General features: G+C 52.3%; 9 protein-coding genes across 9 annotated transcripts; 6 read left to right on the top strand and 3 right to left on the bottom strand.

Moving 5' to 3' along the window:
• Positions 1 to 680: 680 nt before the first annotated feature.
• On the top strand, positions 681 to 1,752 carry BJX68DRAFT_262589 (mitochondrial carrier domain-containing protein; the record flags this gene model as incomplete). The annotated part of the gene is made up of 3 exons (XM_071044480.1): positions 681 to 824; positions 876 to 1,207; positions 1,266 to 1,752. 3 exons carry the CDS (start codon positions 681 to 683, stop codon positions 1,750 to 1,752), a joined length of 963 nt encoding a protein of 320 aa, XP_070904041.1.
• A 274-nt stretch (positions 1,753 to 2,026) lies between these two features.
• BJX68DRAFT_277703 (major facilitator superfamily domain-containing protein) lies at positions 2,027 to 3,846 on the top strand (the record flags this gene model as incomplete). Its single annotated transcript, XM_071048379.1, has 5 exons — positions 2,027 to 2,334; positions 2,384 to 2,611; positions 2,666 to 2,739; positions 2,807 to 3,231; positions 3,298 to 3,846. The coding sequence occupies exons 1-5, from the start codon at positions 2,096 to 2,098 to the stop codon at positions 3,844 to 3,846; spliced, it is 1,515 nt and encodes a 504-aa protein (XP_070904042.1). The 5' UTR covers positions 2,027 to 2,095.
• Positions 3,847 to 4,777: 931 nt separating this feature from the next.
• alkB (oxidoreductase, 2OG-Fe(II) oxygenase family) lies at positions 4,778 to 5,910 on the top strand (the record flags this gene model as incomplete). Its single annotated transcript, XM_071044481.1, has 2 exons — positions 4,778 to 5,063; positions 5,117 to 5,910. The coding sequence occupies 2 exons, from the start codon at positions 4,778 to 4,780 to the stop codon at positions 5,908 to 5,910; spliced, it is 1,080 nt and encodes a 359-aa protein (XP_070904043.1).
• A 598-nt stretch (positions 5,911 to 6,508) lies between these two features.
• BJX68DRAFT_145837 (Deuterolysin metalloprotease family-domain-containing protein) lies at positions 6,509 to 8,766 on the top strand. The gene is made up of 3 exons (XM_071036570.1): positions 6,509 to 7,054; positions 7,117 to 7,902; positions 7,982 to 8,766. Exons 1-3 carry the CDS (start codon positions 6,793 to 6,795, stop codon positions 8,563 to 8,565), a joined length of 1,632 nt encoding a protein of 543 aa, XP_070904044.1. The 5' UTR covers positions 6,509 to 6,792; the 3' UTR covers positions 8,566 to 8,766.
• A 201-nt stretch (positions 8,767 to 8,967) lies between these two features.
• On the bottom strand, positions 8,968 to 11,563 carry BJX68DRAFT_262593 (uncharacterized protein; the record flags this gene model as incomplete). Its single annotated transcript, XM_071044482.1, has 9 exons — positions 8,968 to 9,114; positions 9,168 to 9,530; positions 9,585 to 9,770; positions 9,818 to 9,855; positions 9,909 to 10,781; positions 10,831 to 10,958; positions 11,011 to 11,159; positions 11,217 to 11,398; positions 11,485 to 11,563. 9 exons carry the CDS (start codon positions 11,561 to 11,563, stop codon positions 8,968 to 8,970), a joined length of 2,145 nt encoding a protein of 714 aa, XP_070904045.1.
• A 1,462-nt stretch (positions 11,564 to 13,025) lies between these two features.
• BJX68DRAFT_262594 (Rhamnogalacturonase B, N-terminal-domain-containing protein) lies at positions 13,026 to 14,779 on the bottom strand (the record flags this gene model as incomplete). The annotated part of the gene is made up of 4 exons (XM_071044483.1): positions 13,026 to 13,055; positions 13,105 to 14,178; positions 14,232 to 14,491; positions 14,542 to 14,779. The coding sequence occupies 4 exons, from the start codon at positions 14,777 to 14,779 to the stop codon at positions 13,026 to 13,028; spliced, it is 1,602 nt and encodes a 533-aa protein (XP_070904046.1).
• A 578-nt stretch (positions 14,780 to 15,357) lies between these two features.
• BJX68DRAFT_262595 (uncharacterized protein) lies at positions 15,358 to 15,819 on the top strand (the record flags this gene model as incomplete). Its single annotated transcript, XM_071044484.1, has 1 exon — positions 15,358 to 15,819. One exon carries the CDS (start codon positions 15,358 to 15,360, stop codon positions 15,817 to 15,819), a length of 462 nt encoding a protein of 153 aa, XP_070904047.1.
• A 220-nt stretch (positions 15,820 to 16,039) lies between these two features.
• BJX68DRAFT_227781 (Trichodiene synthase-domain-containing protein) lies at positions 16,040 to 17,406 on the bottom strand. The gene has a single exon (XM_071038744.1). It carries the CDS (start codon positions 17,203 to 17,205, stop codon positions 16,183 to 16,185), a length of 1,023 nt encoding a protein of 340 aa, XP_070904048.1. The 5' UTR covers positions 17,206 to 17,406; the 3' UTR covers positions 16,040 to 16,182.
• Positions 17,407 to 17,973: 567 nt separating this feature from the next.
• On the top strand, positions 17,974 to 20,109 carry BJX68DRAFT_227782 (cytochrome P450). The gene is made up of 5 exons (XM_071038745.1): positions 17,974 to 18,331; positions 18,385 to 19,235; positions 19,307 to 19,417; positions 19,476 to 19,642; positions 19,713 to 20,109. Exons 1-5 carry the CDS (start codon positions 18,118 to 18,120, stop codon positions 19,906 to 19,908), a joined length of 1,539 nt encoding a protein of 512 aa, XP_070904049.1. The 5' UTR covers positions 17,974 to 18,117; the 3' UTR covers positions 19,909 to 20,109.
• The last annotated feature ends 1,233 nt before the right edge of the window (positions 20,110 to 21,342 follow it).

Raw genomic sequence — 21,342 nt, forward strand, 5'->3', positions numbered from 1 at the left:
GACCCGACCTGGAGATGGTTCGGCAGCGGCATCGCCGGAGTGCAGGTCGCCATTGGAACGAGTATTCGAAGGAGCAATGTCTTCAGGTACTGGCGATTGAGACACATCTCCGATGTTTGGCGCCACTCCGGGTGTCTGGGGAGATACATCAGCGGCAACGGCCGAAGAGAGATCTTGCTGCGTCTTGCGGCGAGTAGTTCGGCCCCGGCCAGCTTCCCGCGCCGTCTCGCTAATGGGCTCGTAGATGCAGTCCTGGGCATATGTTTTGCAGTTGGCGCATACAGGCTTTTCGCTGTTGCATTTGATCTGGCGTTGTCAGTACAGGGCCCGCCACGTGCGACCGAGGCGGGGCTGACGCACCTTTCTCCTGCGGCAAAACGAACAGGCCTCGGGGGCCCGTCGTCGACGGGAGCGAGACTGCGACACCTGGTCTGGTGTCTTCCCGGACACTGGCTCCATGTCTCAAAATCGAAAAGGTGACTGAACGGCAGTGCAGATGCTTGCAGGAGGAAAGAGATTTGGCGGGAGAGCGAACGGGACAGCGGCAGCGGAGGAGCGGGAAGACGGGAAGCGTTGGAGACGAGATCCCGCGGGAGCCGCCCTGTCCGCATATCACCGCTGCCAATACAAGAGTCGGGTATTCTCGCTAGCTCTACAGAGTCTGCAGGTCAAGTTTAGTCATGGCATCTATCGCTGAGAACAAGCTTCCGACCGTGGAACTGACCACACAAAGGCACCCCGAAGCGAAACCCAAGAGGGCGATTTCACCTGGCGTGTCCCTTACAGCTGGCGCTGTGGCCGGTGCCGTCGAGGCAGCTATTACTGTACGGACTGTTGGTCTCTGAAACGAGATGGTCTTGCTAACATGTCAATAGTATCCGTTCGAGTTCGCCAAAACACGAGCACAGCTCAACCGCAACCGTGTCGGCGTCAGTTCCGCTCCGATCTCCAAGAACCCTTTTGCTGTCATCTCGCAGACGGCGCGCCAAGATGGGTTTCGAGCCATCTACACAGGGTGTTCGACTTTAATCCTCGGCACTGCTTGCAAAGCGGGCGTCCGTTTTCTTTCATTCGACTCTATCAAGAACATCCTTGCCGACGCGGACGGTCGGTTGTCTCCCGCGCGGGGTATCTTGGCTGGTATGCTTGCCGGCGCGGTGGAAAGTGCGGTGGCGGTTACGCCTACAGAGCGGATCAAGACTGCTTTGTGAGTACTTGGCGTCTGGCGAGCGTATTTTGTTCGTATACTGATGCTGTTGAGGCAGGATTGATGACTCTCGCTCGCCAAATGGACGTCGATACAAGGACGGGCTTCATGCCCTTCGGACCATTGTTGCCGAATCTGGGGTCAAGGAAGTCTATCGCGGGCTACTGTCTACCACGCTCAAGCAGTCCACTACCTCTGCTGTGCGCATGGGCTCGTACAACGTCATTAAGGAGGTTGTATCGTCACGCACTAGTGTTGCAAGCACAAGTAACCCAGTTCTCACCTTTGGAATGGGCGCCACAGCTGGTGTAGTAACTGTGTACATGACACAGCCTTTTGATACGATCAAAACGCGTGCTCAGGGAGCAAAGGGAGTGTCTACCGTAGAAGCTTTCCGCGCTGTCCTAGCTGATGGAGGCGTGAGAGCTTTCTGGAGGGGGAGCTCCATGCGACTGGGGAGGTTGATCCTCAGTGGCGGGATAGTGTTTACGGTGTATGAGAATGTGGCAGCGTTATTGAGTCCTGGCATTCAACGATTGGGATAGCATTTGATGAAGACATAGATTGGACAATATCCATCCATCCGCATTGCCAAGCTTCCTCAAACGATGAAATCCTCTGCCAAGGCTATACACTCGGAAATTCTCCGCTCTCGTTCCCCCTCTCGTCATTATCGACTCTCTGGGTCCTGTTCCCGCGGGATCGCCAACGGATCTGGGGCCTCGCGACCCCAAATCTACTCCAACTGCCAAGCTCACCTGGCCAACTCCATGACAGCTGCCGCGCACGATGTTGACTATATAACAAGCCAAGTGGCCCGTCTGTTCTTCGCTGTCATCAATCAGTCGCAGAAGTGAGCAGTATATCTTCCAAGTGAACCAGCCAGCCATGGAACCAGAACGCAGGCCTAGCGCAGACCAGAAAGAAGCGCTCGAGAACGAGACACGCATCGAAGATGTCTCTAATTCGCCGAATGCCGAGAGATACATTGCACCAGAGGTGATCCAAGCGCGATTTGACCTACTCCGCGATTTGGGACCAGACGAAATGGCTGCTCTCAACAAGCGTGTGGTGAGGAAGATTGATTGGCACATGATGCCCTGCGTCACGTTGATGTTTCTAATGAAGTATTCCTTCTCTCCCCTCTCTTCATGAAGAAACAGCTGACACCAGCAGCTACCTCGACCGCATCAACGTGTCCAATGCCCGCTTGGCAGGCCTGCAAGAGGATCTGCACATGAGCGATACGGTCTGGAATGCGGGTATCTCGACGTTTTATGTTGGCTATCTCATAGGCCAGCTTCCTGGAAATCTGCTCATGGCCAAGTCTAACCCGCGCTGGTTTCTCCCTGCCGCCATGTTCATGTGGAGTACGGGGACAATCTGCATGCCTGCAATGACAAAGTATGTGTCCCCCAGACTAGATGCTCGGGATCCATGACTAAATAGCTTTCCCAGCGGTGTGGGGTTCTGTGTCGTCCGATTCTTCATTGGGCTGACCGAGGCGCCCTTCTTCCCTGCCCTCACACTTTGTAAGACTTCTACATGCATCCAATCTCGGAAATTCTTAGCCTTTGTCAAACTAACAACGCGATACAGTAACATCCTCATGGTACACAAAAGAGGAGTCTCCCATGCGCATGGCAATCTGGCACGCCGGAAACACCATATCAAACATCATCTCCGGCTTCCTTGCAGCAGGAATTCTCGAGAACATGGATGGCGTAGCGAACCTACACGCCTGGCAATGGTTTTTCCTGATCGAAGGCATAGTTTCCATCATTGTTGCATGTGGCGCTTGGATCTTTCTACCAGGCTGGCCCCACAACACCCGCTTCCTAACCGAGGAAGAGCGCGAGATGGCGCAATACCGCGTCCTCGTGTCCAACGGTGGGCATGACGAGGCTGTCGGAGGGACATGGGATGGTCTTCGAGACGCGGTCAAGGATCCATTCACCTGGTTCTTCTGCCTCATGCACTTCGCCCTTGTCACCGCGCAGAGTTTCAAGGACTTCTTGCCTTCTGTACGTGGCCACCCTGTCTCTTAACATTTTCTCCCGCCCACCTTGGCTGACTCCAAGCTGCAATAGATCATCAAAACCTTCGGCTTCGACACAATGACCACCTACCTCGTCCAGGCACCCCCCTACGCCATAGCCTACATCTTCGCCTGTCTCGCCGCCTACTCCTGCGGCCGCCTCCAAGAAACAACCTGGCACATCGTCATCCCAATCATCTTCTCCGCAGCCGGCTGCAGCATCCTGATCAGCACACTCAACGTGGGCGCCCGCTACTTCGGGATCATCCTCCTAATCTGTGGCACCTACAACGGGCTGAATCTGCAACTCTCCTGGGAAACGACCGTCGTCCCCGCGCCGCGCGCGAAAAAGGCCGCCCTGATCGCGATTGCGAATTGCATCAGTCAGTCGAGTCATTGGTTCAGTCCGTACTTTTATCCGACGGAGCAGGAGCCGTATTATCGTATGGGTGGAGGGCTCGTGCTGATGGGGTGTGCGCTTGTGGCGCTCTCGGCGTTTGCGGTCAATTGGAGGGGGAGAAGGCTCAATAAGAGGCTGGATGAGGCCGAGGGGTGGTCGGAGCATTCTGGGGTCGAGAGGGGGTGGAGGTATAAGCTCTAGGGGAGGTATAATCCACGCCTGTTTCTTGGTAACCAGGCTTTCACCTCTGTTGCTGTAGGGACTACAAGCCATGTTGCACGCACTCACGTTCTAGTTCCCCCCAGATGCCACACTTTGAAGCCAGATAAGAATGAATCCAAAAAGCCCGCTCAATACCACAGCTAGCTAAAACTTGTGTCAATTGCACCCAGTACAAGTACCCAATAAATGGTTGCCTTGATGTACTTGATGTTCGATAACGGCGTCGTCCTGCGTTAGCCCTAACATACCTACCAAGTCCCAGCCTACTCGGCCTTGGTATAATCTCCAGCTCCCTGAAGCCGTAAATCGTTTACTTCTCGCCTATATCCAAGAGCTTAGTTCAGAATGCGGTACACAAAGATGTAAGAAAATGCTAAAGCTTATCCCTTTTTTGAGATGGACGAGATATATATTTAGTGTTTCGGGCAGCGACTCAAGGGCCTAGCTGCTCCCTGCCTCAGAGAACAGCAAAAAGCCGGTGGAGTATACTTGGGCCGTTGAGAAAACTACCTACATACTTCGGCTCTTAAAGCTCTGTAGTAAAGGGCTTAGCTCACTATAGGGGGAGCACTGTTTGAGGAGCCATCGGGCTTAGCACCCACTCGAGAAACATTAATCCTTGATGAAACCATCCTGGCAACAACACTCACTCGATTTGCTACTCAACTATGTTCGATCATAATGTCCCCCCTCTCAAGAGCAATCATGCGGCATCGCAAGTATCAGCCTCGCGATTGCAGCGTTCACGTGACAGCGCTCTCCCCCAAAAGGGCTTAGTCAGTCTGTGGATCGCGGGGGTTTGCAAAATCTTGCACTCTACAACGCGTCACTCGCTCCCCAGATTTCCAGATTTCTAGATTCTCGGACGCAGATTTCTTAATACGCTGAATCCAATTATCCGACAGTCGCGATGGCTCGTATCAAAGACCTGAATGCGCACGAGGTCCCGCCCGAGGCGATTCGGCGGCGCTACAAACATTACCACAAGGCTTCGCTCGCAGACATCAACGCGGACCCGGCCATTGTTGATTTGCAGGCGCTGGATTTGGAGAATTTACCAACAGAGATCTCACTTGTTCGACAGATATCACCGGCTGATCTTGAACCGGCTTTTGCCAAGTTCTTCGACCAATCCACACGTGCCGACGAACCACTCCCGCAGAGTATCCCCGTTTATACTCATCAATCGGTGACTGGTAATTATACACGGAATAGGACCGATTAGTTTGTGCTTGCTGACACGTTTCAGGTCTACTGATGGTCCCGTCTCTGTTCCCGCCATCAGTTCAAGTCGAGCTGCTCTCCCGCTTGCTCCACCGGGACCTGCCAAACAGCGACCACAAGACCAACCTGCATCTTCATTACGACGTGACCTACCCTGTAAAGACAGAGGACGGCGTCAAGTACCAAACTACAACCCCGAAGGCCACACCGAGAGAACAACCCCTCTCCTTCTTCGAAGATGACCAGACACGTATCTTCCGACCGAAAGATCCCAACGTGCACAAACCATTCACGATGCAGACCACCCTAACCAAGAAGCTCCGCTGGGTCACCCTCGGCGGACAGTACGACTGGACCGCCAAGGTATATCCGTCCGAGCGTCCACCAGCCTTCCCAGAGGACATTGCCTCCCTTCTCCGCGCAGCTTTCCCCAAAACAGAGCCTGAAGCCGCGATCCTCAATCTCTATTCTCCTGGGAACACTCTAAGCCCGCATCGCGACGTCAGCGAGGAGTGCGATGCTGGTCTGATCAGTGTGAGCTTCGGCTGTGATGGCTTGTTTCTCATTAGCCACGACAATGGGGAGGGGTGTGAGGTTATCCGGCTGCGTTCGGGCGATGCAGTGTATATGGATGGAACGTCCCGCTTCGCGTGGCATGCGGTACCGAAAATTATACCGAGCACTTGTCCGGCCTGGTTGCAGGATTGGCCCTGTATTGATGGTGATGAGAGTGTGGAGCGCTACGAAGCTTGGAAGGGATGGATGGCTGGGAAGAGGATTAATTTGAATGTTCGACAGATGGTCGCCGAGCAGAATTAAGCTGCGAAAACCTCTATACGACTTGTTGCTGAGGCTTAGTGGGGTGGTAGGCTACGGCCAGCCGCGGAATTTCCAAGGACAAGCAGGACGGTTTTGATCGATGGAATGTATCGCGAATTGGAATGCTCGCCTTTGCAACTCGAACAGAAAGAGTGTCTGCTCTTACCTTGGAGCCTCCAGGGCCCTGGTTGATGGTCTGGAGAAGCAGCGAGATATAGGTCGCGATCTCGCACCGACAAAATCCATCCGCTTGAGCACAGCAATATTCTCAACAAGGGCACAACGCGGGGAATGCCAAGCGAACCAAAGGGCATCGTATTTAGTGTCGCTGAGATGATGGCAGCCAATCGATGCTGAGCTTCCGCTTGTTAGCTTGTTACAGGCGGCTGGCCAGACGCCAAGAGCCGTTTCAGGGGCCCTTCATCTCAGCGCGTCCCTGTCACCCTGCGATCTTCAGCCCTGGCCAAGATCAGCCCGTCCTTCGATCTCCATTCATTGCGCCAATGACTGGGATCTAGTCACGTTTCACCTTTGAAGCCCAAATAACGTCGACGAGCCAGTGGTCGCGCCCAGACCCTGATGTCCCGAACGGACGGCGGCACTGCCAATTGGACTCGTCTTCCGGGCTTTGACGCACAAAGACAAGTGCTCCAGATTGTTATTTATCCGAAGAAATGGCCATTGCCAAGCCTTGTCTTTGTTTGATCCTGTGCGACACAATGCCGTTGAAACACTCGACACCCAAGGCCTTTGAAACGCGACCCCGTCTTTGACAGCATGGTATATAACCCAAGGGGCAGACATAATGTGCGACCTCGATGATCGACAGACGCTCATTCATTCAGTCATTCCTTTACATTATATACCAACACGCTCCTTAAAATGGCGCTCCTTCTTTTCTTTCACCTGCTGGCAGCGTTGACCTTGGTTGCTGGAAAACCTATTTTGATCCCCAGGCTCGCCCAGGAGGCGGCATCGCTGGACGATGCCGCGCAGACGCTCTTTGACGTGACTCTCGAGTCGCTTGGAAATACAACAGTCAAGGCGCAGATCACCAATGCAGCCACCGAGGGGTTCCGCCTCGTTCAGCGCGGCGGGATCCTCGACCACGTTCCCACGAAAAAAGTCATTGTCAAGGGTGGCGGTGAGTCCCTTCCTCCCCCTACCATCATTCATGAACAATATAATCCGCTAACTATCATCCAGACACCGACCCGGTCTTCACAGGCGTCCGCGTCGAGTACATCCTCTCGCACCTCACCGCTGACGGCTTCGTAACCATTACCCCCGGCCAAACCATCTCGTCAATCTTCGACGTCGCCGACCTCTACGCCCTTACCCCCGGAACAGAGTATACAGCGATCGCGGACGGCGCCCTCGAATACACGACCCTCACCGACGAAACCCACTTTCTCAATGTCGACTACCTCTCCAACAGCATAACATTCACCGCGCCCGAAAACGTCAAATCCCGCCTCGAAGACCGCTCGACACTAGTCTGCTCAGACGAATACAACAGCATCGTGCAAGCCGCCATCTCCCGCGCCGCCGAAATGGCCACCGCCGCAGCGGCAGACGCCCGCTCAGGCGCAACCGGCCTCTTCGAGAAATTCTTCAAATCAACCTCGCAATCCGACCGCGACGAAGTCGCCGGCCGCCTCGAGGCCATCGCCCTCGAAGCAACAACAACAGGCAAACTCACCTACTACTGTGAGCCGCAGGACATGGACTACTGCGCGGCAAACGTGGCCGCAATGATGTATCCGAGCCTAGACCGCGTGGTGAATTGCCCCGGGTATTACTCCAGCACCAAGGTGTCGAATTACTGTGGGTATCTGGACCAGGCGGGGATTACGTTGCATGAGTATGCGCATGCGGAGTCGCTGTATCCGCCCGGCACTGAGGATATTGTTTATGGGTATGAAGGGGTTCTGAGTTTGAGTACGGAGCGCGCGAAAAATAATGCGGATTCGTTTGCGTATTATGCTTCTGGTGAGTACACCTTGTTCATCCCCATTCCTTCTTCTTTCCCCAGCTCTATGTCTAGAAACCAACTAACAAAAGCTCATAGCCGTCTACCTCCAATGCGCCGTCGACGACTCGGTAACAATCGGGACACCCCTCGACATCGACACCGAGACCGCGACTAGCGCTGACGACTCTGATGAAACAGACCCAGCCCCGACATCCACAACAACCCTAACAACAACACACACCGAACACGCGACCTCAACCGCCACGGAAACCGCTACTGTCACTGCAACCAGCACCGAGACACAGTCTCCCACTGAGCCTACTGGCGGATACGGAGAGGGACCCTGGGGCGCGGGTGGTGGATTTGGCTGGGATGATTGGGGCCATGGCGACGACGATACGAACTCCAATACCGAGACCGAGACGGAACATCCAACCGGTACATGGCCCGACACAAACTCCGGCTCCGGCTCCGGCTCCGGCACTGGGACATTGCCCGGCTCCGGATGGGGCTGGGCGACGCCCGGGGCGACTACGACTTCGACGGCGGTGATTGGGACGGCTACGCCCGTTATGACGGAGACGGGGACGAGTCTGTTCAATCTGCAGGATCTGTTGGATTGGTTGGCTGCGAAGTTTACTGCGCAGTCGCAAGCACAGGTGCAGCAGAGTTCAAAGTAGCATTCTGATTCGAGATGGGCTTGAGGTTGCATCCTGGGTGTGTGACCTTTGAGCGCCGACTAGTGGGGTTATGATTTTGTAGAGGAGACGTGTACAGAGACTTGGTCGAGGTAGTTTGTTCTGTACTAGTTATAGCACGGAAATTTTGACCTAAAAGATGGTTTCGTCTATCAACTTGTTGTTGGCAGCTGACTTGTCCGCTAACACGAATCAAACTAACACGAATCAAAGCCCCATCTATTCCCAGTTCTAGCATTCGAACCCCGTAACCCAGCCATCTATGACACAGAACGTAATGTGGAACATCGATCTTGAAGATCGCAGCAAGGCAACAACATCAAAGAGAACGAAATAGTAATAAACAACCTTCTACATAGAAATCAAATACAAGCAACAGAGAAGCTAGTTCCCATTATAAACCTGATCCTTCGTCAACTTAAACTGCCCCTTTGGCCACTCGCTTTCCTCGATCTTTCCGGGAAGAACATGTCGTGCAGTGAGAGCAAACCGCAATTTTGCGCCGCCTCCCTTTTCCAGCTCGACTTGGTGCTGTAAACAATGCTGTTAGTAGCCGGCTCAATACATCAGCATGAGACACATACCTCGTAGAACTTCTGTACCCCGTCTCCATGCATCACCACGAGGTCCCCATGATGCAGCTGGGTCTTGATACACGGCGGTGCATCACGGGCCGGGCTGCCCTTTGTCTCCCTGTACTTTGCCCACCACGCGGCCTCGTATGCAGCCCAAGTCAGCTCCTCGTTGTCCAGTTTCTGCTTGAGTTCCAACCGCCATTCGCGGTTGGGGCAACCCTCAAGAACCGGATCATGACGCACGAGCTTCCTTGAGCCCTTGGTGAATCCGTTGTAGTATTTGTACTTCATTCGCAAGCTCTTGTGAGCCATGGCGCCGAGCGAGAGGGAGGCAATGGTCGGACCAAGCGTATCTTCACCGTCATCGTGGTACTGTCCAAATTTAGGATTAGCTTCCATCTCTCTGTCCATTTAGCAATGACTTACATTGATGGCCATATCCTCAAAGTAGCCCAGGGCGAGAAGCTCGTTCGGAACAAGAGCTGTCCTTCCCTCAGTTTGCGTGGCCTCACTAGTGGCCCACGTCAGACGACCCATGACTCGGAGGATCGGGTCACAGGCCTCACTAAAGGGCAGAGAGTCAACAGCAACGACGAAGCCGTACGGCATACCCTGATAACGTTAGTGGCGGGGAGTCAGAGTGTGCAGAGGGGACGAACATAGTTGACAGCAAACTGAGCATTCAACGTTCCGTTAACTAAAACGATCAATTAGCCCGGAAACGCTGTTGAAGAGAGGAAGAAATCGTACCCACTGCTTGGGATAATGGATAGCGGCGTAGGCCCAGATTAGCCTGCTGCAGCTGGACGAACAAGTCGTTGGGGCCATTTGGTCTCTCGTTGATCTCTCGGTTGGCAACAAAGTGGGTGACTGTGCCCGCTCCTGGGAGGTCGTAGACGAGTCTGCTGTAAGGCTGGCAGTACAGATCATCGATTTTTGGTTTGATGAGAGCGGTCTCCTTGGGCCCAGGGTCAAACACAATTGTACGTCTGATCGGAGCCACCTCGTAGTCATCAATGACTGCTCGGAGCGAGATGGTCTGCATGTTGAGTACCCTCCTGAAGCCGCAGGAGTCGTCGCACCTCCAGCCATCCCAGAACCGCCGGGACAGGCATTGCTTGCAATTGGGACATACTATCCCGTTCTTCCACGAGGTGCGCGAGTAGGTGGAATTGGGGTCGGTGTCATCAATGACCGACATATAATCCGGAACGAGGGAGTAGTGAGGCTGTACCCTCCCATCAGCCTCGTGGCGCCAGTCGAGCCATTTCTGGTCGTAGTCCAGGTCCACTGGGGGATCAGTCCCATCGGGCAGTTTCCAAAAGCGTCCGCAGCTGGTGTTGAGGCACATCCATCCTTGGTAATAGATGCGATAATAGGTTTGTTGACAAGCACCACACGTGTGTGCAGTGGGCGTGATGAATTTCCGCCTTCCGGTCTTGAGAGGTGCAGGCGACCCTTTCTCTGCCCACCAGCTCTTCTCTTCCAGATCCAGCTTCTCCAAACGGAACCTGACGGCAATAAAGCCATCGATCCTCTCGTGCCAAACGTATGCGACTCGGAAGTAGTCCATCACATTGAAAGCGTGAGGCAGCTTTCGTTTGAGAATCTTGTTCTTCTTCCCTAAAGGCACGTCAGCATTAAATGAGGGCATAACGTGGAAGACACGTACCTATCACCACCCCGACGGCGATATTGAACTTCATACTATTGTTGACCGATCTGAAGATGGCGGTGTCGTCCTTCTGGTCCGCGACCTGGGTCAGCTTCCCTTCAGCGTCTTTTTCGCTCCCTCCGCCCCTGAAAAACGTTAATATCTTGTCGGTGTCAGTGGGATATCTGGAAAACAAACGTTCGAGTAATGATAATCTCGTCGTCGATATACGATCGCACTCCCGCATCCCCACTAATCAGGACCCCATAGAGTACTCCGTCCTTGGTGTGCATGCCGCCCTGGAATTTCCGAAACCAGGGAATCGCGTCTCCAAGCGGTGTCCGATCCTAAGTATCATCCGTTAGCCAAGCGCACGGGTTCCATCAATATGCTGTACTACAAACCTCTGCCCAAGCCGGCGGCTCTCCGTCAACATCTGGATACTCCTCCTCAGCCGGGGGTGCGGTGTCCTCGACATCGACATCCATCTTGTCATCGTCTCCAGCCTCTGGAGATCCGCTGTTTCGAGCGCCCTTCCCGGTAATCCCAAGGGCTTTCCCCGCAGCCTGAATCAGCCCGGGCGAGGCTAGTGATGTTAGCCTTGCGGTAAGACCAGACCAGACCCGACCCTGGCCGGCGGATCATGGACGTGTCAAATGGATGGATGGATACCTTTCGCGGCAGGCTTCGCTTTCCTCACGCCTCCTCCCCTCCCTTCTTTGACCACTCTCGCGATTCCTCTCCTTGCCATGGTGCCGTGCGTATGGATATTCGTCGTCAAGATGCGTCGATGGGTTTATGGATAAGCTGTTGCCAGTGTCGTTCCTTCCAGAGGGTATGACTGCCGTCGGATAGCGCTTATGGAATGAGTAGTAACGTGGGATAATCGAATACGGTGTCGATTCTCCGCAGACCAGTTTCGTGGATGGAAATGGACGAGGGAAGAGGCGAGCGGATCGAGGTGGTTATAGCGTCGTTCGCGCTCGTCGGGGCATTCGAACGTGGAGAAGACAAGACCATCTGAAAGCAACGGCACGAGTCGATAAACCGGATGAAAGAGTCGAAATGAGAGCCGCAGACAAAGACGAGAAAGACAAAGGTGGATGGATGGATGGATGGATGGAAAGATGGGCGATGGAAAAGTCACGGGGCACTCCACGGGGGTCGTGCCTTCCACTTTTGGATTCAGCATCCATCGCGGCACTCGATTTCCGCCGCCTACGGGATCGCCAGCGATGCGGAACGGGTGTCGGAGATTTGGCGCCTTCTTTGATCCTTTCATGGCGCTTTCGGGTAGTCGATAAGCACGGAAGCTGGGGTTCTTTCTTGCATCCTGCTTCTATTTTCGTTTCTTTGATGACGAGTCATGTAAGCCCAGGACAAGGCCACGATTCTGTCCTTTCTTGGCTGACTCTCGAGATATAGTGACCTACTGTACTGAAGATCAAAGAGACATGTCGGTTCCTGGCAAGGGAAGGTTGAAGTTGCAGGATATTTATGTCCGTTGTTGGTTCATCCTACCTCCCTCCGTGTCCCGTTTGTCGACGACGGTGGACCTCGGAGGACGGGCACACGACACAGTTCAAACGGTCTCGCGATCTACCTCAAAGATAGACACAACGGCCGCTTTTCTTTGTCCTCGTTAACTATGGGTGCCAGAGTGCGGATACTTTCCAAGATACGTCGTTTCCGTGGAACTCGTTATTCCGCCGGACACGTGACAATCGAGGAGATTCAAAGATTACTCGAGTTATTTTCGTTGTAGGGAAATGTCATGAAGTATCTGGGGCTTAGAATTGTGTGGGCAATTAATAAACTAGACATCATGGTGCATTTTCCATTCTCAGCGTATTTTCAGGCAGCACATTACGAGGAGAGATAATTTTAGAATCAGCCAGCAATGGAGAGACAACGGCCATAAAGGGGTCCAAGACAGCAACCTTAGGGTTCAATATAGGCCTACAAACGTATAGAAAGTCTCCATTCGAATCCCAGGCGCTTGACGGACGGTGTACTTGTATCCAACGGATAAATCAAAAGTATATTGATAGCTTGCTGTCTATTACAACCCGGCAACGACACTTGACCTCCCCCCCAGACTCTCATGATAGACAGCAACCAGCCACGGCTTTAAATCATGATCGGTCTTGGTAATAGCGATCCTCCGACCGCTCCTACATGACAAGGACCAAAGAGCCTTGCCTAACAGAAGTTCAGTAATAGAGCTCAACAGCGTCAACAATCTAGCGAATCGTTAGCGAAGACTACTGTAGCTTCAGATAGTGTACTCACAAAATTCGGACTCAAAAACTCCTCCCCGTCATTCCCCGACACCACGGAGATATAGATCGAATTGTCCCCAGTAATCAGCTCATCCACACCAAACGAGTACGTATACACCTCTCCATACCCCCTGTACGCACCCCTCGTGACCCCTCTCGAATCAATCTTGCTCGGCGCCGAAGGCACATCACTCTCCGCCTCATTAAGGGTAACCTGTGGCCGCCCCCCGGAAAAGGCAAGCGTCGTCGCGATGCGGAAGGTCACTTGCTCGGTATCGGGGATCTCGTCGAGCGAGAATTGGATTTCGAAATTACTATTCACATCGGCGAAGATAGCCATGGGGAAGTCGGAATCGTCCGACTCGCCCACGACAAACGGCGTCGGGTTCCAGTCGTCCATGCGGTCGTCGGACGGGTGCATGCGGAGTTGGTTTGCGGCGTTGCGGAGGCCCGAGGGGGTTCCGTCGTATTCCCCGATTTGGAAGATTGTTGTTCGGTCTCCGGTGATGATTTCGTTTGTTGCGCTGAGGGACGCTGTCGCTGTTGCCCCTGCTGTGATGGCGACGGTGGTCGTCGCGGCGAGGAGCTCGTCTTGGTAGAGGGCCATTGTATACGAGCCTTCGACCAGCGCGGGGGAGGTAAAGGAGCCGTCGGATGCATTGGCCCAGCCCTGATAGTCATCGTTGTACCAATGCACGATCGCCGGGCGAGAAGAGGATGTTCCGTCGACTGAGCCGGTGATGTAGCCGCGTCCCGAGGAACCAATATAGCCGTCCAGGTCAAGGTCGTCGAAGAATGAGACATCAAAGTCATCCCAGGAGGGCATTGACGAGCCGCTAAAGGAGAGGATGTAGGGCCCGAAGAAGCCTGTCCGATAGGATTCTGTCTGTACATGGCCGGAGTTCATGTAAAAGGTGACGGAGTGGTAGTCGCTGCCCAGATTCAGGTCGATGTCCCTGAAGAAGGGACCGCCAGAGGACTTTTCGCGAGATCGGGTGTCGGAGAGGAAGCATGCGTGTACGGAGCTGTCGGACTTGTATGCGCAGTAGACATCGTCGTCGATGAACCGTTGGGACGAGTAGAACTCGGATACTCATTAGAAACGGCACTCAAGGTGACTGGGGAATATCTGCAGACCTTGCTTCTAGTCTCGCCATCAACGAGGAAAACGTCGCTCCCCTCGATAATCTCCCCTCCGGTAATATCGGAGACGTCACCCTCTTTGTACGCTTCAGGGAGATCAACCAGGCGAGCGATGTAGCGCAGTTCGCCTACAGAAGGCTCAGACAAGGCATTTGTGCCCATGTAGATAGCGCTGCGCTGGTCCTCAAACACGTAGTAGTGCGTGAGGTCGAAGCTGTCGCTGTCAATGGTGGCTGAGACGATGACATAGTCCCCTATCTTATGTTAGCCACACAAAGGAGAGGTGGAGGGTAGAGAAGAAGACCTTGCGCAGTATACGACACGGAGGCCTCACTCCCTAGGCCGGACGCGATATGGCTGAGTGTCCCTGAGTATTGGTACTCTGCATCACGATACTGGAGCGAGGAGATTGAGCCGCTACTGTCAATGGTCACAATAAACCCGTCATCGCCCCCGACATCAACGACGATGCCGTCGTCAGTTTCATCGACGCTGATACCACTGACGAGAGCGGCAGCTAGAAGCGCAGACCAAATCAGCATCGTGGCGAGGTTTTGATTCTTTGAAGTATGGGCGAGACAGGAAGAGTAGGCTGCTCATCAGGCAGGGCTAGAGCGCTAAACTTATACCGCAGACCCCATAAAACTGTCTCGGTGGATCATTATCACGAAGGGACTCGCTATGTTCCATGTCTCCGAAATTTAGAATGAAGGAGCTCGTCATCGCTCATCCTTCAGGAACAGAGCGCTGATCATCGTGCACATCTTGCAATGATTGGCGGAAGATTCCATGTCGCGCATGTAAGAGCAGCCAGTTTTGTGACGAACAGATCACGAACGCGCCGATTGATTTCCTAGTCGAGTATCGCCCACGGAGAATAGTCAGTGCGAGATATATCGCACGCGTCACTGTGGGGTGGCGAGTATATCCGATCCCTGTCGCTGTCGCATGGGGAAGCTTAGCACCGCGCTACCCCACATTTCATCTTCAGAATTCGGCAACATCAATTAAAGAGGTTGATTGAAGGAGAGAAGTCACAGCCATCATGAAAGGCAACCGTGTAACCAGGCAATGGCCAGATACGAGACCCTTTGGTAAGCACAGCCCCTCTTGTCGCATCATGCGCTGGCAGTCGTCGCAAGGCTACGCTCAGCCTCACTGGGACGTAAAACCGCCTCGATGCGCTGTTTCGAGTTCCTTTCTCTCTTTCCTCCTGGAAGAAACTCAAAGTCTCCGCAACCGACAGCCTTTCGATGGCACCCCTCTGTCGATCGCCGTAAGCATAGCCGGGCTCGTCTCGCTTGCGGGCAGTCTATTTCGCGTGGTCTGCCAGCACGGTGTCGAAGTCAAGGAGTTCAAGAAGGAAGTCAATCAGCTCCAGTCCGAAGTCAAACGGCTGTCTTTTCTCCTCCGTGAGCTGTCGCTTCTCGCCACTTCGCTGGAGACGGAGCCTCTCGATAACACCTTCCGTCTGGAGCACGCCACTGTGAGAAAACTCTCCATGAGATCAAGACTAAACTCGAGAAAACTCGACCAAGCCCGTCCGGCTCCACTGGGATTAAGTCTGCAGTCTCCTGGCTAAAATGCACCCCCAACCCCAACCAAAAATGCTCGAGGCTTTGCTAGATTATCTTTGTGATAAATGGGGATTGTATCTTGATGGAATGGCAGACTTTGTTTAGGACGTGTTTGTGGTTAAGGTTTAAAAGGTTAGCTTAAGAAGGGAGTGGAAGAAGACTGGGTGGCCGAAGAAAACAATGCAACAAAGGGCTAAACAACAGTAACCTGGCTCACGAGATGGGTACCGGCAAAATATCTCTGAATATCATTTGTATCAAGTAGTTTGTGTTGACGAGTCTGGATGTGACAGACGAGATGTCATTTGCTGAACTTGCTGGAGTACCGCAGACGGCGGTCTAAAATACTCTTATAACTGTAAGAATCTTCAGTTTGGCAACCCGAGAGCACCAGATTTGCCGGATGTTACTGCGGGATTCTCCATTGCAGTAGCACTCACAGCTCCCCCAAGCACATTGAGGCTCATCTGGTAATACCGCAACAGCTCCTGATTTCCTGACTCCGCGCAAATTCTCCCAATCTTATACCGACTGCACGAAAGATGGTACCGAACATATCCCTTGAAGAATTCACCAACGCGATCAGATAACCTCTTCTCGCCTAAGACCCCTAGGATACTCTGAACCCTCGCCCACGATCCTATCGCGGTGTTAACCAGATCGATCAGTATCTCTAGCACCGATCGACCACTACACGAAGCCTCGTTTAGCGGAAAGTTGATACTCTCGAACGCATTCTCACTCTCCTTGTAGAACGAAAAGAGGTCATTAACCGTCCCAACGAAATCTTCGAGCTCTGCCTCCAACGACGCAGTGAAAGACAAAAATTCACTCTGCGGGAACTCTGCCTCTGGGAAGCATAGAGCCGCTTGCACGGGGCCTTGACCACTCATGCGCCGTATATAGCTGGGGTACGTGGAGCCGGAGTATCCGCGGAACAGCGTCCTCTCAAGGCAAGTGGCCTGGATGAATTCCAGCGCGCCGCGGAAGAGCGTTGTCTGCGCGTACGGGCCGTAATGCTGTAGGACAAGGGGAAGCGTTTCAAAGAAGCCATTCCAGACAGGGTGCTTAACCTGCTCTCGGGTCGAGAGCTGGATGCAGAGGTTCTCGAGACTGTCGTGCTGCTCGATCGGCATGTCGTCAACGGACATTTGGAATGAGTCGTAAAGGGTAACCGCCTGTCGAATTTCGAGAGGGAGGAAAGGGAATGTGCAGTGCACGTATCCAGCTATCTCGCGGACGATTCTGCTATTGTGGGGGATGTACGGGAGGACAAAGTCGTGCAGCGACTTTAGATCTTCTGGTGGAAGACGGGCGGTGTCGTCGTAGTCAAAGCGTTGGAGGAAAGCGACGAGGACATTGCTGAGCTCTTGGACTGTGACTTGGTCCATTATGGGACATCAAAATGATTGGAATTTACGGAAGAGACGTGGAATTCCAGCAAATCGAGCCTTTAAATATTGGCGTCACGATTTAGGCTGTTTACGGCCTTCCATCCACGTATAGGCCCGTCGTGATATCACAACTCTCTCAGAGGCTGAAATAACACCTGTGGGTTTAAACTTAATTCAGCTTCTAGGCTTGGAGAGAGCTTCTGTCATATGTTCATCACTTAAATATTAAGGGTGTAGTAATCTAATAATTAACTATAACTCTCCTAGAGGCTAAAAATAACACCTGTGGGTTAAACTTAATTCAGCTTCTAGGCTTGAAGAGAGCTTCTGTCATGTGTTGATCACTTGAATATTAAGTGTAGTGATCTGCTGATCATGGCTCTCTTAGAGGCTAAAATAACACCTGTGGGTTAAACTTAATTTAGCTTCTAGGCTTGGAGAGAGCTCCTGTTATGTATTTATTACTTAAATATCAAGGGTGTAGTAATCTAATAATTAACTATAACTCTCCTAGAAGCTAAAAATAACACCTGTGGGTCAAACTTAATTCAGCTTCTAGGCTTGAAGAGAGCTCCTGTTATGCGTTCATCACTTAAATATCAAGGGTGTAGTGATCTAATAATTACAGATCTCTTGTGTACTAAAGTAAAATATATAGGCTAAACTTAATTTAGGTTTTAGGTCTAAAGAGAGCTCCTGCTATATATTATCACTGAAAATATTAAGGGTATGGTGATCTCATTATGTCTCAAATCGGACTTGTGTATATAAGAAGGCTTTCGGCAAAGTTGGACAAGGAAACAACTTTTTGACGGGATGGTTGATGTATAGCCAAGCAGAGCCAAGAAGAGCAACTACCAGAATTTTTAGCGTTGCTTGTTGACCGAGAGCTCCTGAATCTCGCACAAAATGGAACCCCTTCAATGGTTGCGATGGGAGGTGCTATTACTCAGTTTTGCAGCCTTCTATCTCACCAAAACCATATATCGCCTTTACTTCCACCCTTTGGCCAGATTTCCTGGTCCGAGGCTGACAGCCGCGACTAGCCTCAACGAGATCTATCACGATGTTTTCCGAGGCGGAAAGTTTCTTTGGGAAATTGAAAAGATGCACGAGAAATATGGTACCTGCTGCCTCAAAACACCGAGTAGACCATGGTATACTAACAACATAAAGGGCCTATCATCCGAATCACCCCGAATGAGCTCCACATAAAAGATCCCTCCTTCTACAATGAGATTTACGCCTCCGGCTCCCGCAAACGCAACAAAGACCCGAACTTTGTCGGGCTCTTTGGCTCTCCGACTTCCATGATTGCAACCATTGACCACAATCATCACCGGTTCCGTCGGGGTATATTAGGTCACCTGTTTTCAAAGCGCTCAATCACAAACATATCACCGCTAATCCAGGCCAAGGTGCAGAGACTCATGGAGCGATTGCAGCAGTTCTACAAGGATGACAGTGTTGTCGACCTTAGCGCCGGGTTTGCAGCACTTACCGCGGATATTATTACATCCTACTCATACGGCGAGAGCTGTGATTTCCTCGAGAATAAGACATTTCGGAGTGAAGTGCGGGATGCGATTATTGAGACTGAGAAACTGGACCACATCACTCGATTGTTCCCGTCCGTCTTGACAGTCCTTCGCCACGTTCCGCTTTGGCTCTTTGCAGCCGTGAAGCCCGCGACAGCGGTCGTGGCTGGGATTCAGGAACAGGTCGCTGAGAAGTCAGCGAGCGCAATTCGTGCTGCTGAATCAGGAAAATCGCAGGGGACTCTGTTTGATGCGCTTACAGACCCGCACATTCCAGCGCCGGAACGGACGCTCTCAAGAATTCACGATGAGGGCATGATTCTGCTCAGTGGGGGTACTGAACCCACAGCGAATGCGTTGACGGTTGCTGCTTTTCATATTATCCATAATAAGGATATTTTGTCCAACATGCGGGCGGAAATCCAGGAAAGCGGGATTGAGGATCTGAAGACAGTGTCTCTGGCCGAACTTGAACAGCTGCCGTATCTCGTACGTTGACCAACCACCCTCCCAGCACCGACACACAATCCTTAAAGAAACATATTCTAACAGCCTCACAGACTGCCGTCGTTAATGAAGCCCTTCGCCTCTCTCACGGGCTCACCATTCGGCCTCCGCGAGTCGCACCGAATGAGACTTTGAAGTATAGAGACTATATCATCCCAGCCAAAGTACACCATCCCCAACCCTGGAGGTAAATCCTGACATAGCACTAATAGTAACCAACAGACCCCAGTGAGCATGTCAAGCTACTTCGTGCATATGGACCCGACTATCTTTCCAGACCCTTCTTCCTTCGACCCAAATCGCTGGGAAGAAGCGCGCAAACGGGGCGATAATCTCACACAATTCATAACTTCCTTCGGGAAAGGAAGTCGGCAGTGCATTGGAATCAAGTTTGTGGACCATCGGCTCTATCTTCACCCAGCTATATCGCTCAAGCTAATATCAACTGTTCTTTCACAGCCTCGGTTACGCAGAACTATACTTCACTCTTGCCTCGTTTGCAACATACTTTGATTATGAACTGCATGACACAACAGAAGCCAGTGTCCGCGTTGCACGAGACTGTGGTGTTCCGTTCCCCGAGACTGGCCATTTCATGGTCAGGGCTAGGGTTGTGGGCATCTATCAGGATCCTACTAGTGAAGGGGCTCCGTGATTTCAGACGAGTGGGTTATGAGTAATGTACTATGGTCGCCATACCTGTATTGCAGATAAAAGCCCCGTTACCCCCAGGACAATGTCCGCCATGCAGACATCCACTGTGAGGTCACCACGATAGATGTCTAAAAAGCCTTGAATTTTGATGGTTTTTACCTTCGTTTCCGTATCTTGCTACTCAATTTAATTTGCACGATCCAGGACAATGCACTTTTCTGTACACGTCTTACCAAGCTGTCAGCCGCGCAAATGGCGATGCAGTCTGCTGAGGCGCTTCCATTGTCAAAATGATGCCTGAAGCACCAGAGACCAAATGGGACTAGGTACCCACGCTTTGACAGGTTTGCTCCTATTGTCCACAGTCGCTTGGCGTTGAGGGGCTGCGAACCAATAAACTGGACCCAAACGACAGCTGCTTGACGTGCTTGAGTGTTTGTCATCTTCGCACGGCATCTTCCAGATTGAAACCCCAAGACGGTCTGCCTCGCTCGTGACTGGCTGGATCCAGGTTCTTGAGATACCTTGTCTACTCTTTAATATGTTTATTTTACAACACGCATGCGTTCTTTTATTATGTCTAAGCTTTCCAGCAAGCGTAGGCCCGATACAAGAGCACTTTTGCCCCTGTGCATTGGTATCCGAGGAGGTACAAGAGAATCTACCGCTGGATTCTTGTGGAGAGATATGCTGAGCAGCGGAATATTTGTTCCTAGCTCTGGATTAATAGGAATCTGGTGATTTTCGGCTCAGGAGTTGCTGCGGTACGGCGCGTGGTAAAGTACATGGCTCGATTTGGGTTCAAAACGAATATGCTGGGAAGGAGTCGAGAACGGAGTAGGTTGTTACATTTCTCTATATAGCAGCATGAGATTCTGGTTCTTATAATGAAGTTTTTAGCCTTGGTTGAGGCGAAGAATTGAGAAATATACTGCACTTGGTCCGGATCAGAAGTAGCCCTAATCAGCGCACCTTTGCCGGTCCGGGCCATTCGCGCCACGTGCTCGGACATGGGATGCTCTCTACAGTGTTTCAAGCATTACATAAAGAACGAAGCCCAGTAGTTACTAGTACGTAGTCTTGTATACTGGTAACGCTGTCTAGGGACAGTGGCGCCGACTACAGTTGGGGAAGGAACCAAAGATCTTTCACCAACTTCCGAAAATAATCTCAGCCCTCTTCCGACACCATCGACCTACGACCACTTCTTATCCATATCCCTGGGAATCCGGCGTATCTATACCATCCCTTCATGTATTCTCCAGATCGAGTCCACCGCATCGAGAGAATGCAGGCCTCGAGACGAGCCAAGGCTCTTGGCGCCATTCAAGCCCCCCCGTAGCGCCGATCCTATGCCGATCGCTGCCCGATCGAATTCGCCGGAGGATTTCCGGTCGTTCAGGAACTCCAGGAGGACAATCCACGGAGCAACTCC

The sequence above is a fragment of the Aspergillus pseudodeflectus genome (genome assembly GCF_044049435.1).
Source record: "Aspergillus pseudodeflectus strain CBS 756.74 chromosome Unknown BJX68scaffold_4, whole genome shotgun sequence".
In the NCBI taxonomy this organism is placed as follows: domain Eukaryota; kingdom Fungi; phylum Ascomycota; class Eurotiomycetes; order Eurotiales; family Aspergillaceae; genus Aspergillus; species Aspergillus pseudodeflectus.